The sequence below is a fragment of the Rhinolophus sinicus genome, chromosome 16 (assembly GCF_057876585.1).
Source record: "Rhinolophus sinicus isolate RSI-liver-muscle chromosome 16, RSI-T2T, whole genome shotgun sequence".
Taxonomy (NCBI): Eukaryota; Metazoa; Chordata; class Mammalia; order Chiroptera; family Rhinolophidae; genus Rhinolophus; species Rhinolophus sinicus.
Window position 1 is genome coordinate 187,306,262 of NC_142516.1, and position 14,629 is coordinate 187,320,890.

General features: G+C 37.9%; 1 protein-coding gene across 1 annotated transcript in view; it reads left to right on the plus strand.

The window, feature by feature from the left end:
- GTF2F2 (general transcription factor IIF subunit 2) overlaps nt 1-14,629 on the plus strand; it is a 129,325-nt gene that overhangs the window by 22,831 nt on the left and 91,865 nt on the right. Inside the window, exons 3-4 of the mRNA XM_019756989.3 lie at nt 1,982-2,000; nt 3,171-3,315. Of these exons, the coding sequence (XP_019612548.1) occupies nt 1,982-2,000; nt 3,171-3,315 (164 nt within the window). The remainder of the gene's footprint in view (nt 1-1,981; nt 2,001-3,170; nt 3,316-14,629) is intronic.

Sequence of the window (14,629 nt, forward strand, 5' to 3'; positions counted from 1 at the left end):
AACAGGTGTTAAGAGAACAGGTGTCAATGCCTGTGGACGCCAAGTTCAGGAGTGATGGGGGAGGGACTGTATGAATTCAGTGCCTGCCTGTCTGTGCAGGACGAGGGGATTGTTGTCATGCTGACCTGGGCGTGCGTGATTGCCAAATCTTCCAACTCTTCATAAGAGAGCTGCAAATTCATATTTTTATGTGAAATCTGAAAAAGGTTTTTCACCTCCTTTTTAGATAATTTCCCTACAAAAAGAAGATTGACAGTGCGTTTGAATATATTAAAGACTCTGAGAAGTCCTATGGTTAACAATTCTGTTTAAGATTCCGGACTCCGTAGTTGGTGTGAGAGGCTCTTTCCTGCTTGGCTCCAGCCTACCATTCACTGATGTTAGAAAGGATGTGCTGGACACCGTCTCGTTTCTGGGGTTCAGTTGGGTTATTCTTTTAGCCTGCAGGGCTCTCATGTTGACCTCCTCCCTCATTCAGTTCATCGTTTCCTAGCTCGCTTTTCTGCATTTCCATGACAGCATGTTGTACCTCTGTCATAAAGTTATATCATGTTGTAGTTGTTCATGATTGGATCTTTCTCGTTAAACTGGGACCTTCTTGAAGATACGGACCTGTGCTCATCTAGACCGTGCCCCTGGCACAGTGCCTAGTGGATGGGTAGCAGGCCCTTCGTGGCAGTGAGTGAGTGACAGAGCACTGAGTGAGGCTGGTTGGAACTCAGCCTGATGTTGGAGCAGCAGGAGTTTTCTCACTGGCCTTCATAGCCATTCCATGTATATTTTCTTGTGCAGGTTTCTTGGAGCGTATCTTGGTATTTGTTCTTCTTTTGCTTAAGTCAGTACTTGTGGCTCTCCATTGCCTAAAGAATGGAGTCGGTGCTGTGTAATGCGATATGCAAGCTCTTCCATGGTCTGACCCCCGCTACCCTTTAGAGATCATCTTCCACTTTTCCTTATTGTGTGCTCTCCCTTCCAGCCAAATCTGATCACATCTGCGTGGTCAGACTCTTCTGTGGCTTTGTTCAGCTGTTTACTTCTGCTACTATAGTCTCATCCCGTCCTAATGAGACCGCATTGCCCTTCAAGACTTAGCTCAGACCTGCCTCTTTGGTTGAGCCATTCCTTCTCTCTTAAAATGGAAGAAATGGTGTCCTGCCTAATTCTGGCACATTGTGGCGCTCTTAATTAAACATTAAAATTTGTCTCGTTTTATAGTTATGAGTATACTTTTTATATCTTCTGCTGGCTGGACCTTACACTCAGTACGTTGCATATAGTAGGTATTTAATACATGGTTTTTTTAAATTAGGGTATTATACAAGGTGTACATTGGTTCCATATTTGTAAAAAAATAATAACATTTAAAAGTATGCAATTCAAATATGTAGAAAATAGTCTGGAAGGATATTTACAGTACCAAGACATTAACAGTGGAATTATGACTGTTTTAAAACTTCTGTTGGCTTGTCTGCATGTTTATATATGGGTGTATATTGTTTTTAGAGTGGAGAAAATTGTTTATAATTTTAAAATATTGTTAAATTTAATTTTGATCTTTGAGATTTTGTTAGGTAAATGAAACATCTTCAGCTAGACAAAATAAATAGTAAAATTTGCTGAAATACTATATATCTGGTATTAAATATTCATTTACATGTTAATGAAGGCTAAAAAGTCTCAGAAATAAGACAAGAATTGTAATAAGGTCATTATTTAGATAAGATCTTGTTAGGACAGGTTGTAATAATGTTAAGTGACACAAAGTTATAATAAAATGCTTCTGTGGAGTTAATGAGACTTTTGTTTTTCCTATAGGATTACAAATAGGATAGTGGAGGAAAGCCAAGAGTAAATATTAATCTCTGTAAATGTACTATTGTATGTAAATATTCAATAGTGTTATTTCTTTTAATCTTCATCAGAAACTTGAAAAAAACATATAATCTAATAAATTAAAATGTTTTCCTTTTCTCTCTTTTAGGAATCAAGGAAGGACCGAGGTAAGATTATTTCTATTTAAATTTTAATTTAAACCATGAGATTATTTTACTATGAATTAGTAAAGAGAGGGTGGTGTTTGTATTCTGGAAAACTCCACATCAAACTAGTAGCTGAGGGACAGGAACACATTATATTAATAGTATAAAACGTCAGTCTCATGTGAATGAATGAACTCCTTTCTAGTTGTTCATTTTTTAGCATTTTTCTACTTTGACCTAAAGTATCCCCTTTCAGTGCTTATGCAACTTAGTATTACTTCAGTAATATTTTGGTATTTCAGTGTGGCAGAGGCATTTGATGTGGGTTTTTGAGGGCTTTAGAAGTTGACGCATTAAGTCTAGGACATAATTTGCGGTAGAGAGATATTTAATAAATGCTTCAGAATCTTTCCGTGTGGTGGGGAGACCAGTATTTTATGTTTATAAATTCCTTCAATGTAAAATTTGATGTTCTTTTGGGGAAGATCTGGTATATAGTAAAAATCATTTTGAAAGAACACCTACTATATCTTTTTATTCTAAACTTCAATGTTGAGTTATCCATTTAGACATTCAGTTGTATTTGTTAAATTTTCAAAAAGAAAACAGCACCATGTACTCATACAGTAGTCATTAAGACCTAAAAAAAGAAATCCATCCTCTGATTATGGGAGTGTTTAAGCTTTCTAAGTAGCTCACTTGTCCCCCTTCAAGTATAATTGCTTTCTTAATACTCTTAACATACTCACTTATTCAGCAAATCCTGTTTTCCTTGTATGTGCCGGGCTCTTTGCTAGGAGATCTGTACAAATACATACATATATATTTATATTTATTTACTTAAGGTTATAAATGTAACGAGACATGGTCCCTTGACCTCAGAGACCTTAGGGGGAAAAATTCTGTTTCTATTTTGGAAATAGAATTTCTACAGCCGTAGGTCAGAGAAAACATCTGAAAGCTGTTTGTATTTATAATGGTAGAGTAGCCCCATTATTCTGACAGATGGGAATTGATTCTCTTTTTATGACTACTAACGATTTTTGGATGAGATTATTTAAATGCTTAATAAAATGACTAGAAAAGATTCACATTTTAAAAAAATTACTTGAATTATAATCAGAATTTCTGCACAGATACTTTGAATATAAAAGTCTATTGTAACGCGCTGCTTAAATTATCTATTATTAGGTGTCATTTACCCTGAATGAGGATCTTGCAAATATTCATGATATTGGCGGAAAACCAGCTTCAGTCAGTGCTCCGAGAGAACATCCATTTGTCTTGCAAAGTGTTGGAGGACAAACATTAACTGTATTTACTGAGAGCTCATCGGGTGAGTGAGAAGTATTTAATATGATTCCCGCACATGTTGTATAGATTTTTTTGTCTCAACATAGTCTCCGAGGTCATTGCCAAGGCTGTTCCCGCCTCTGTTACTCATATCACGCTTCCTTGGTGCTCTGAGTACTTTACTGTGATTGATGGCAGATTGGCTGTTACTCAAAACGTTTAATTCCCATTTGGGGCATGAAGAAATAGAACAAAGCAGATGGAAAAGTGTGGTGCATCAAGTTGCCTTCCAGGATGTTGAAGAAACAGTGTTCTGAGTTTCGCCAAGATAAGGTCTCTGGGCCTGATTTGGTAAATTGATATTCAGCAACTATAAGTTGTCTTTTAAAAAATGCCGCTTAATATTAGGGGATATTTTAGTCTGAATTTTTACTTTCGCATGCTTTCTATACTAAGAGGACCTGTTTAATGCAGAGATTAACTTCTTTTAATTGTTATTGATTTCCAAGAATATAGTGTAAATAAGCTCTGCATAGAAAATATTTCAGTTTTTTGTGTTTGCTCTGAGATATTTTAACAGTTCAGTAGATCAGGAGCAGGTGTTTCAGTTTGTGAATTAAACTTTTTGGGGAACTTTCTTGCAGCATACGTGTATGAATATATGTTTATTTTCATTGTTTCTTGGTTTTTACCCTTCACTGAATTTAGAGTATTGCTATTAAAACAGCAGGCCACCTCATTTTAGTGGAGTTAATTTCTCATATATAATTCAAAAAAGTTTATTGGTGGTTTAAAAGAAACGATCCATGATTTTGTTGTATCTTCATTAAACATTACAGAAAGCTGTAAAAAATTACAGTGTTAAGAACATCATTGTTAAAAAAAGGAATACGCTCACATAAATATTTTGCAGTGTCTTGGATTATCATCAGCTTGGATTACCACAAGCTGATCTAAAAAAATTATTCTTTTTCCTTTTTTTACCCCCTTGGATGTAGAATCTAAAATACAGTAAACTGCAATTTTTCTGTCATCTGGTTTTAAGGTAAAAGATTTGTTTTTATTGCATTATTCTGATGCTATAATAATTTGTAGTGTAGTATTATAGGAGGTAGAAAATGGTAAGCATTTTCTCCTGAAGGAGATTAAACCATTCAACAAACGTTTGGTGCTTGCTACGTCATGGGAATCATTGTGAGTGCATCCGGGGAATCTGACATTTGTCTGTGGTTGATGGGATTTAGTCGGACCTACTGAACCTGTGGAGTTTTCCCTACTTTTGTGGTTATTCTGGAGTGGAAGAAGCACAGAACCAAGATGGTGAAAAGGAGGCAGAGCTGAAAAAAAGTTTGAGGTAGGGGAGCTTGAACTTCCTCTGCAGAAAAAGAAACCTGATTTCAGATTTTTTTCCCGTCTTATTATGTTGTTGGTTTTTCCAGAGCATGATTTATTGCTGGTACTTACACAAAAGACAGTGATTTTGAAAGCTAGGATTTGTTATCCTCAACACCGGTCTTCCGTTTTTAATGGCGTCCATCCTGGAGTTAACGTTGTGCCCTTTTTAAACAGGTTGTGTTCACATTTGTGGTTACATTGTATTCCAAAGTGAATGTGGTATTGTAAGGATTATCTTGGCAGGAATGTGGAAAAAGATCAAGATTGTCATCCTTCTTCTGGAATTTGGACAATGTGTGCTGCTTTGTAGAACTGTGATGATACAAATACAGGGCTAAGTTGCTATTAGATGGTGTCTCTATAAGGGAATTTTTTCTTAATCGCATTAATCATTTGTTTCGCGTCACTGTTAAGTATATACCTGTACTGCTTATAAAAAATTGCTTTCTAGACTTTTCACTTCTTTGTAATAGTACACTAAAAACAGGTCTATAAAACGTAGAATTTTATAAGAAAAAACCTCATTTGAGTTTAATGTGTTAAGTTTAATTGTAATAACTTTATTCCTTCTGTTAACATACTTCTACTGGTCTTTAGAGGCCCCTTTCAGCCAGTTTTTCTAATGATTAAATTCTACATATTTGAATTCCTTTGGGAGGATGGGATTAGGAGGTACCGATATGTTTTACAGTGCTTTGTCCTTAAAACAATCCATTTTATGAGCATTTTACAATTACAATTAATTTGTAGCTATTTGGGTATCCTATCTGAGAGAACATGTCTTATTTTTAAAGGCTGTTTTAGGTTTACCCCTCTTCCACCTCCATATTTCTCTGTGAAATTCTGAATAATCTATTTCTCTAGTAACTATTTTCCTTGGGATTCTATAGCTAGTACCCTTGTCTCTCTCTCCTTATCTAGGTGGAACTGCCCATGTGTTGGGCCTTTATTTGTCCCCCCGCCGTGGGACTTCAGTTTAGTCATTTTTCTCTACTGCTCGTTGGCAGCTCGATACCTTCTATTTCTTTTTGTCCTTTGCACCCTTACCTGTGTTCTCACTTCGGTTTTCCTCTTTGTAATTGCCAGTTCTAGACTAGAAGTTGTTCACTCATCTGTTCAACAGACATTTTTAATGCTAGGCCCTGTGCTAGAATACCCCTGGACTTGTGTTCAACTAGGCAACTGATATGTGAAAAATAGTTGCTACAGGAAGTGCTCTAATGGAGTTATATACAGAGAGGCGGAAAGTATGCGCTCTGCCTGAGCAGCTGGGAAAGGCTTCAAAAATGGAGGTAATACTGGATTTGGGCCTTGAAGTATATGAATAATTGTGCATGAGTAGGAAGAAAGAAAGTGAAGATAAAATTCCTTTTTCTCGCCTTCAAGTATTCTTCTTCACTTTGCTTTCTCCTACCTGTCATACTGTCATATCTATGTAAAAATGTGTTAAGTCGCCTCCTTGAGACCTAAGGAAAAACGCTCAGGTGTGGAGTTTGTAGTCTAGTTTAGCGATGAAAAGGTCTGAACTGGGGCAGTGGGAGTGGAAAAGGGGGAGCCTGTTCTGCAGGTAGCAGAGGTCATTTTAACAGTTTTTGCTGATGGATTCACTGTGTGGGAGTTGGGAGAGTGAGAACTCTTGAATGGTTTCCAAGCTTTTTTGGCTTGAGCATCTGGATGAGTGATGAGACTATTACTGAGTGAGAAAATATTGGGGGAAATGGGCGGGGGTAGAGCTAGCTGATGGAAACACGGTCACCTTTTGCTCTGAGTTTTCATTATCTTTGACCCCTCTGTAGCAGTTCATTGATTCAACAAATTGATATTTTTCCTTACTTTTTTCAGGCCCTTTTTTATTTAGACTAGGATACTTTAGTGAGCAAAATTTCAGCATTCAGGGTGCTTACAGTTTAGTAAGAGGAAACAGTCACAGACAAATAAGTAAAATGTATCACCGGCTACAAGGTGGTAAGGTCTTGGGGGAAAACGTGGGACGTGCAGTCAGGAGTACAGGGTGGGGGCGCGGCGGGGTCAGCGTGGGCCTGTGGAAAAGATGGGGTTTGAACAGTCTTGATCTCCTTCAGAAGAGTTACCTATGGGAGTCAGTTGGCCTACTAGACATTTTCAAGTCAGAGGGAAGGAACACTTTTACGCTAAGGTGGGAGCCGCCTGGCACGTTCTCGGAGGAGCAGGGTCAGTCAGTGTGGGTGGGGCAGACGGGCAACTGGGTGGAGGAGGTTGTTAGGCCAGAGAAGAGGGGTTTGGCCGTGGCAGATCCTAGAGGGATTTGTAAACCGTTGCAAGGATTTGGGATTTTACTCTGAGTGAAGTGGGAGCCACTGGAAGGTTTTGAACACAATAGTGATGTGATCTGACATTTTAAAGGCTCACTCTGGCTGGCCGGTTGAGGAGAGACCTTGAGGGGCAGGGGTGGAAGCTGAAGATTATGGTGGTAATCCAGGGGGGAGAAGACGAAACTGGGACCAGGGTGGCAGCAGTGACAAAAGCCTGGTCTCTCATCTAATGTCCAGTCCCATCTTCAGTTGATTCAGCAGGCAGTCCACTTGGGTTTGTTTATCACCTGAAACCCAGAAGGTATGAAATGAAATTCATGTCTTCATTCCTTTATTCGCCATCTATCCATATTGCTGTCTGTGACACACTCTGGAAGTCTCTCCTCTTGGCCATAATAATTCTCATCCTCCTCTTCCCCTCAGTCAGTCAGGTGCCTCATTGGGTCATTTCTATAGTGTGAATCGCACACACACCTTTCTTTATTCCACTTCATCCAGAGCAGTCCTCTGAAAACTCCGCCACCCTCTCACCCTCTTCTAGTCCAATTTGCTGGAACCCCTTACCTTTTATAGTACCTTCCTGACAACTGCCTCTGATTTCCTCGGCCAGAAGTTTGTTTCCCTTTCACAGGCATAAGCATCCCTCCCTTCGCTGCTCTAGCCTTTGTTGATTCTTCCTGCATCTGGACTAGTAAGGCAGTCAGGTTTGTATTACTCTTTTGTCCGTTAATTAAACCTTGTGGGCAGGGCAGCATGTCTCATGCTTATCTCCGTAGTGTCTAGTGTAGGACTGAGCACATATTAAATAGATGGGTTTGTGCCAGCAAGTGTGTTGAAATAGTCTATTTTAGGCTGGTTTTCATGTGAGGAGACTTGTTAGTGATAAAAGGATGAGTTTTCTTCCTTCAAAGTTAATAGTGTTTTTCCTAAGACATTTGAGGTTCAAAACTGAATATTAAATTTCTTTGTTCCCCACTTTATTTCTTGCTCATTATGTTTTTTTGGTGCTGGTGATTTCTTTTACTTTCTCTCTCCTAATCCGCTTAGTTCCGTGCTGTGTGCTGTGACACCTGATTAACAACTGTACACATAATAAGACATATTCCCCAGACAACACAGCAGCTGATACAAGTGACAGTATGTGGGAATTGGTTTGGTGGTGACCTGCCTATTTGCTTTCAGCTTGAATTTGGTAACATACACCAATACACATGTTTTAGAATGTATTCATTTATATTTGAGGAAAAAATGTGTCTATAGGGATGCTCTTTGAAGATGCTGAATTACCAGTCATTTTCAAAGCTGAACTGATACTCTAGAATTTATAATCTGCCTTGTACAGTACTGTTTTGCAAGTGTGGTAAATGAAGCATAAATAAAGGTAACATTTTCATTTTTAACTTGAATTTTTGGGTGCTGATGGAAACATTAACTTGAGAACAGGATATCAGGTATATGGGGTGAGATCAAACAATACGGTGAATGTTTAAATTAAAAAAAATATTATAATAAAAGAACATTGCCGTTAATCTCCTTCAAAATCTTCCCCCCCTCGCTTCAAACACACTTATCCCATCGTTCTTGCCACTTTCTGAAGCAGTTCTGGAAGTCCTCTTTCCTGAGTGTCTTTAGTTGCGCTGTCGTGGCTGCCTCAAATAAATCATTTTGGGGAACAGCCAGAGGACACACGGTGCCAGATCTGGTGAATAAGCTGGATGAGGACACACCATAATGTTTTTATTTGACAGAAATTGCTATACCAGCAGCGATGTGTGACACATAGCATTGTCATGATGGAGGATTATTTACGGCACACTTCAAAACACACCTTCTCTGTACTGTAACTCACGCCTGACCGACTGCACCGAACAAGTTGACACTTGTCACACACTGTTACTAAGGTTCCACATGCCTCTTCCTGTATTGAAGATCCCTGCCTTTCTGTTGGATGGCACTCGGCAGCAGCATTTACCGTATTTGGTGATCACAATGGATCACACATTGCTTCTGGTATACGGCAATTTCTGTCAAATAAAAACGTTCAGTATGTTCTCATCAACCTTACTCACCAGATCTGGCACTGTGCGATTTCTGGCTCTTCTCCAAAGTCAGAATGATTCAGGACATCGAGGCAGCCAGGACAGCGCAACTAAAGACACTCATGAAAGAGGACTTCCAGAACTGCTTCAGAAAGTGGCAAGGATGATGGGATAAGTGTGTTTGAAACGAGGGGGAGTATTTTGAGGGGGAATAATGGCAGTGTGTCTTTTACTGTAATAAGTTTTTTAAATTTAAACATTCACCATATTTTTTGATCACACCTCATATAATTTTTAGAGGTTTGAATTAAGCTTCATGTATATGTATGATTGTTTGATGGCATTCAAACAGCAGCTGTTTTCTTCTTCATTGAATTTTTTTTCATACTGCTCTTAAACACTAACTCCGCTCTGTTGCCTGGATTATCGCCATGTGCATATTACTAGTTGCAGTGCAGTTGGACTCCCGGAGATTATTTTAGCCTTATCATAATTGTGATTATCCTGTATCACTTTAGTACAGTGGTCTCAAACTTTTTAGTCTCAGGGCCCCTTTATATATTATATGTTAACCTAAATGACACATTTTTATGAAAAACAAACAAACCATTTTCCAAAATAATTAGTGGGAAAAGTGGCATTTTGCCTGTCTCGTAAATGTCTGGCTTAGAAGACAAGCTGGATTCTCATATCTGCTTCTGTATTCAGTCTATAACAATGGTATTTTGGTTGAAGAATCTGAAGAAAATCTGACCTTTTGCAAATACGTAGTTAAAAATGGGAGGAGCACTTAGTAGCACTTTTAGATAATTCAGTTCTTTTGATACTACACCAAAACTCTACAAGTGGTAGTCTCTTTCTTTTTTAAATTGTTTTTTTCCAGTTACAGTTGACATTCAGTATTATTTTATATTAGGTTCAGGTGTACAGCACAGTGGTTAGACATTCATGTATAACCTATGCAGGGATCCCCTGATTAGTCTAGTATCCACCTGGCACTGTACATCGTTGTTGCAACATCATCTACTATATTTTCTGTGCTGTACTTTACATCCCAGTGCAAGTGGTAGTTTCTTAAAGATGAGTTGCAAGACAGGGTCTGAAATCCTATCAGCAAACTTTTTATATTGTTATATTGAAAGCCACTGGTTTTATCTTGTACTTTGAATGAATCTTTCACTTATGCATGATTTTGTAACATCATGCATCCATCATTTGGTGAATAATGATTCACTGAGTAATGCAGTTCTTCCACATGTTGACACATTTCATTATACAATATCAAAATTTTGCATTCATTAACATCACTGATTTAATCAGAAAGTCTTTAAGTCATGGAGAGTTGTCAAGCTTGTGGTGGGTACAAGTTTTTCAAAACTTCTAATTTTGACTTCAGAGGTTGAATTTTATTAATGGCAATAAATACTGCCAGTTGTTTTCTTTGAAAAGATGGGTTTATTCCATTCGTTTTGAGAAAATATCTTTCAGCTACCTGAGTCTGACTGACCCGTTTGTCAATCATTCTTACAAATAAAAAATCTTCCTGGAAAAAGAAGCCCCTTCAGCTTCTAACTCCCACAATCACCACATGCTTTTCTTTGACAACAGGCATCCTGTGTTGGTATCCAGCAGCAGTGCTTTATGTGATGTCCCGTTTGGGGTCACAGAATACTAACGGATGAGTACCAAGGGTCAGGGTTGAATAAACCATAATTTTTACTGTTCATCAAGACCATTCTTAAGTGAAACTGCCTTTTTAACTGTAGTGGGAGGTGGTAAACAGTACACTGGTACAGTTAGATTTGTGGTGGCCCCAGGAGTTGTACCCACGATTGCTTTTGCACCATTGATGCAAATAACAGTGAAAAGGGCAATTGCGTATTTTAATGAAAATATTAATAGTTCTGACTTGGTGGACACCCACGTGGTCTTGAGGACCCTCCTGTACTCTGAGGCGTGCGGATTGGGTGCTGTGTTAGGAGAAGATGGAGGCTCCATTTTGAGGTGTCGTGTTGTGTCGAACCCTTTTTACTGGCTGTAGCCTCATGGAGACACTTCCTCCCCCACGGCAGTGACTACCTGTGTCAGGGCTTGTTGCTGGTGTGTTAGGAGTTCAGTACCGATTTTTCGACTGGATTTGAGCCTCTGTTAAACTATTTCCTTTAAGTACTTATTATTACACTTATATGTTGGTGTATAACCTGCCTTCACATTCCTAGCTTATTTAATTCTCTCCACAATCCCAAGAGGGAATCACTTTTAAATCAACTCTCCATTGTGTGGATGAGAGAACAAAAGCTCTAAGAGAATGTATGACTTAACCCCACTGTAGTTCCTCATATTTAGAAATACATTTTTAAAACAAGCTCTTTTTAAAATAGGTAACAGAAATGCTGCTAGGTGTGCTTGAGCAAATGCCTGCCGACCGAGGTCTGCTGAGTTCATTGGCAGCTCCGGGTGGTCTCACCGCCCTGCCCTCACATGGCAGCCATCGCCAAGTCCCATCTGGGCTTTCCAGCTCTCCCAGTGAAGGATGGGCAAAGGCCCGTGGAGAGAAAGCAAGCTCTGTTTTTTTGCCTACTCTGAGTAGCAGTCATGCTAGTCAACGTTTGGAATCCTACCAGTTTCTGACACTCGTCTACTTGTGAGGAAGAACAAACTGAAACAAAGATGTATGACTTTCGTGTTTTGTACATTTCCTGAAATGCCCCCAGGGTTTGAGGCTGACTACAGAGGTTCAGCTTTGAATTTTACTGCCGACTGCCTGAGCCATGTCTGCTCTCTGAAAAATTAAGCCCAATAGCAGAAGATGTTTCTTATTTAGTGGCTAGAAAGAATAAAAGGCATGTTTATAAGCTTTCACATTCAGGTATGCATGCGTAACTACACGGTTAATACGTACTGTAGCTCTAATAATCTGGGGATGAGGGTGAGGGGAAGGAAAGGCAAAAGCTGGATGGAGTGTATGGATAATATTAAGGTTTGGAGTCACAAGTGAAATTCATTAAAATGTTTGATTCACGGGGCGGCCGGTTAGCGCCGTCGGTGGCTGGTTAGCTCATTTGGTTAGAGCACTGTGCTCTTAACAAGGTTGCCGGTTTGATCCCCACATGGGCCACTGTGAGCTGCGCCCTCAAAAAAAGAAAGTATGATTTACTCTTCACTTTTTTAATAATGAAATATTTCAATCCTATGGAAGTGTCGAGAATAGTGTAACCTGTGGTCATATTTTATAATTGTTAATATTTGCCATGTTTGTTGTTTTTTAAAAGGGAATAGAACATTTTAGATAGAGTTGACATTCCGTTTTCTTTTTCCTGGTCCCACTCCCACCTCCCTTTCCAGAGGTAATCATTGTCCTGGAGTTAGTGTGTATGATTGTGACTCATTGTGATGAGCCTGCAATCGCCTACAACAAAATCTTTACAGTTTCACTGTAAAAAAACCCAAGAACGTTTTTAGAGATAGTTTAAGCAGTGTCGTCCAAATTTCTAGCAATTAGGGAAGTTCAGTGCTTAGACTGAATAGAGATTTTTTAGTATGGGGTATGTCTTATCTTGACAAGCCTTTGTTTTTGGTTTCTTTTGTTTCTTTAGTACATCAATTTTTAAAAATTTCCTGAATTTTAGCATAAATTATAAATTATGTGATCAAAAATACTTACTAAGAAACTTAAAAATTCAGTCCCATGTTTTCTGGTGGAAATACTGATGGATCGATGAAGAGTATAAGGTTGAAAGAAGACTTTTGAATTCTGTTTCAGCCTTAGCACCATGTGTTGTTGTTTTTTTTGTTTTTTGGTAATATAGTCTCTCTGTATGTGTCTTGTAATAATCACACTGACAGTGTATGAATTAGATAATATTTATAGTATTATTCCTCCAAAGAATTGACCTATAATTTATGCAAGGACTATCAGCACATTTGTTTTTTCTTTAGTTTTGGTCATTGTTACGAATTTATTAATGTAACCAAAACCTCCAGCTCTAGTACTCATGAATTCCACTTAAATATGCCTAAAATTGACTGAAGTTTTGGTTGTGATTTCTGCTAAATAACTTTATCTTGTACCTCTGCTTTCTGTATATCCTTGTTTATGATTTTTTAAAAAAAAATTTTAATTAAAGTTTATTGGGGTGACAATTGTTAGTAAAGTTAGCTAGATTTCAGGTGTACAATTCTGTAATACTTCTTTTATGCATCACATTGTGTGTTCACCAACCAGAGTCAGTTCTCTTTCCATTGCCATATATGTTTATGATTTTTATGGAGAGTGTCAGAAAGCATCCTCAAGGTTTTTTTTTTTTTTTTTTTTTTTTTACCTTTATTGTATGTTGTATTTGCCTATTCCTAAAATTCTGTGACGCTCAGCTTTTATTATCAACCCTGTCCATTTCCTGTTTTGTAAAGCAGTTGAGAAGAACTTAGGAAGTTTTTTATCATACCTGGAGGAAATGACAAGCTGTACAAACACATTTTTTTTCTTTTGATTTTTCTATAGCTTCCAGGCTGTAAAGTTGGTTCATTGTTTTGATTCATGTATACCTAAGATCTTCGGAAGAACCTGGCTTCTTTACAAACTAAACGCAGCTTAGTAAAATCAATTTTACTGTGTAAATTACAGAGGTATTAAAATGAAGTCTTTAAAACAATTTTAATTTTAAAATATTTTTATTTATAAAAACTCACTCATTTTCTTTGGCTTTTTCAAATAACTATTGCTTTAACAAAAACACCTCATTCAAGGTGTTTGTTGCACACAGGCATGGTTCTCTGTCTTCTTTGAGCATAAATGTATTATTATTGTAACAAAATTTAAATTAGAGAAAATGCCAGGTGGCTGGTTTTCTTTCTCTGCCACGTAGCCTCTCACAGAAATAGAAGCCACATTACTTGGATGGCTTTATATTTGTTGCTTGAAACTGTATTCTGTTGATATGGTGATAGTACTAATCCACAGATTCCCTATGGAAAAAAGAAGCTGAGACTTTACAGTCAGTTTATTACTTTAAAAGGCAATGCATAGACCTTATTTTAAAAATCATGCAGAGTACGAAGGTTTCGTGTATAATAAAAAAAAATAGCATGCCCTCCTCCCACAGGCTCACTTAGCCGTGCTTTGGGGACCCAGTAGAAAACCTACATCACAACAGAATAGGAAAGGCTACTGAAATGAATTTGAAGCCTGCACTTGAACTGTATTCTTGATTATATTGGCTGTGATACAGAGTACGTTGTATCATTTAAAATTCTCATAGCTATTTGATTTGAAAGAATTACAGAAACTTTTTATCCAAGCATTTAAATTTACGTTTGCATCTTAAGCATTGATAGCTAACAAATAAGGCGTATGTAACTGAGCACTTATTTTGTACACTGTGGTGAGCACTTTACATGAATTATTTAATTTCTCCCATGCAACAAGCCTATGACGTAGGTACCACTGTGATTTTTTTTGACTGATGAGAGAAATGGGGTTTACATAGGGTATAATTTGACCGACATCATGTAGTTTGTAAGCCTTTCCCTAACTCATTATACTAGTGGTTTTCAGAGTGTGGATGCACAATCCATTTCATGAGTAATAGACAGCATTTAAACAGAAAGAAAAATAGAATGGAAAAAAATTAAT